We start from the raw sequence: 1,969 nt of genomic DNA on the forward strand, positions 1-1,969 counted from the left end.
GAGAAAGTCTTCCAGAGAGGTCTCCAGAGGGTTAGATTTGCACAGAAGAAAACTATGAAGAAATCTTTCCTTTTGTTATGTTTTTTTTTTAAATTTCTTTCAGTATTTCTTTAACCTATGGATTCTCGGTTGGTGTATTCGTTTATGTATGTATGTATGTATGTATGTATGTATGTATGTATGTATGATATATAAAAAAGTTATTATATACTATCCCTCTCTCTCTCTCTCTCTCTCTCTCTCTCTCTTTTCTCTCTCTCTCTCTCTCTCTCTCTCTCTCTCTCTCTCTCATACCTGAAGACATTTAGACTCCAGTTGAAGCCGTAAGAGAATTTGCTGTATTCTCTCTCTCTCTCTCTCTCTCTCCTCTCTCTCTCTCTCCTCAACTAGCTTTTTTTAAAATAATGCTGAATTCAGTAAAGGTTTCGGTAATCATAAGATATGGTTTTTCAAGTTTTCAAAGCATTTGGTGTGAATTTCGAAATGGAGGCAATGAAGAAAGCGGTAAGAATTCTCCTTAACGGAGGATGGCAATTGGTACCATCAGTTTATCGAACCTGGTTAGGTGAGACTGTTAGAAATGAAGAGCTTTTGCAGAATCTTCTCAAGGAAATCGGAGAAACTACCCAGGAAGAAGGTGAATTTCTTCCAGCTGAAGGAATGTTCCAAGAAGAGCTGGAAGATGGTGAATTTCTTCCAGCTGAAGGAGGGGTTCCAGGAAGAGCTGGAATATGTTGAATTTTTTCCAGTTGAAGAAATTTTCCAGGATGAATTGGAAGATGAAATTGATCTTCCTGCTGATGGAGTGTTCCAAGATACACTGGAAGATGAAATAAACCTTCCTGCTGGAGTACTCCAGGATGAACTGGAAGTGGAATCAATCTTTTAGCTGTAGGAATGTTCCAAGAAAAGCTGGAAGATGGTGAATTTCTTCCAGCTGAAAGAGTGTTCCAGGAAAAGCTGGAAGATGGTGAATTTCTTACAGCTGAAGGAGTGTTCCAGGAAGAGCTGGAAGATGGTGAATTTCTTCCAGCTAAAGAAACTTTCAAGGATGAACTGGAAGATGAAATCGATCTTCCAGTGGAAGAACAATGAAAAAGAGCCGGGTCTTCATCAAAGATGAGAAGAGGAGGATATAGAGGAAGAGAGGAGGAGAAGGAGGAAGAAGAAAATGTTCCTACTCTTGAAGAACATCGGTCTGAAGATGATTCAAAGACAGAGAGAAGTGATAAAAAGCTCTCAAGGAAAAAGAGGAGAAAAAGAAAACTCTCGAAGGAAGCGACCAGTAATGGTGAAGTGTCTAAGGAAGATACCAGTAATGGTGAAGTCACTAAGAAAGAGATGAATAACAGAGAGGTATCAAAGAAAGAGAAGATAAATAAAAAGCTCCTCAAAGAGAGTGAGGAGGAAAAGAGAGCTCTCAAAGGCAGAAAGTAGAAATAGAAATCTCTCAAAGGAGCGGAGCAGTAATGAACACCTCACAGAGGAAGAGAAGAGATTTGGTTCTGAGGACATCCTGGAGGTCAAAGAGCATCTAATACTAGAAGGATGGCACCTCAAAATAGAGGTCAAAGACAAATAATATTAGAAGGATGGCACTTCAAAATAGAGGTCGAAGAACCTCTAATGCTAGAAGGATGACACCTCAAAATAGAGGTCAAAGAGCATCTAATGCTAGAAGGATGACACCTCAAAATAGAGGTCAAAGAGCATCTAAAGCTAGAAGGATGGCACCTCAAAATAGAGGTTAAAGAGCATCTAATGCTAGAAGGATGGCACCTCTAAATAGAGGTCAAAGAACAAATAATGCTAGAAGGATGGCACTTCAAAATAGAGGTCGAAGAACCTCTAATGCTAGAAGGAAGACACCTCGAAATAGAGGTCAAAGCGTATCTAATGCTAGAAGGATGACACCTCAAAATAGAGGTCAAAGAGCATCTAATTCTAGAAGATGACACCTCAAAATAGA

General features: G+C 39.4%; 1 protein-coding gene across 1 annotated transcript; it reads left to right on the top strand.

The window, feature by feature from the left end:
* The first annotated feature begins 1,119 nt into the window (after nucleotides 1-1,119).
* LOC137626801 (protein SREK1IP1-like) lies at nucleotides 1,120-1,437 on the top strand. The gene has a single exon (XM_068357788.1). The coding sequence runs from the start codon at nucleotides 1,120-1,122 to the stop codon at nucleotides 1,435-1,437; it is 318 nt and encodes a 105-aa protein (XP_068213889.1).
* Nucleotides 1,438-1,969: the final 532 nt, after the last annotated feature.

This window comes from Palaemon carinicauda, chromosome 34, assembly GCF_036898095.1.
Source record: "Palaemon carinicauda isolate YSFRI2023 chromosome 34, ASM3689809v2, whole genome shotgun sequence".
NCBI lineage: Eukaryota > Metazoa > Arthropoda > Malacostraca > Decapoda > Palaemonidae > Palaemon > Palaemon carinicauda.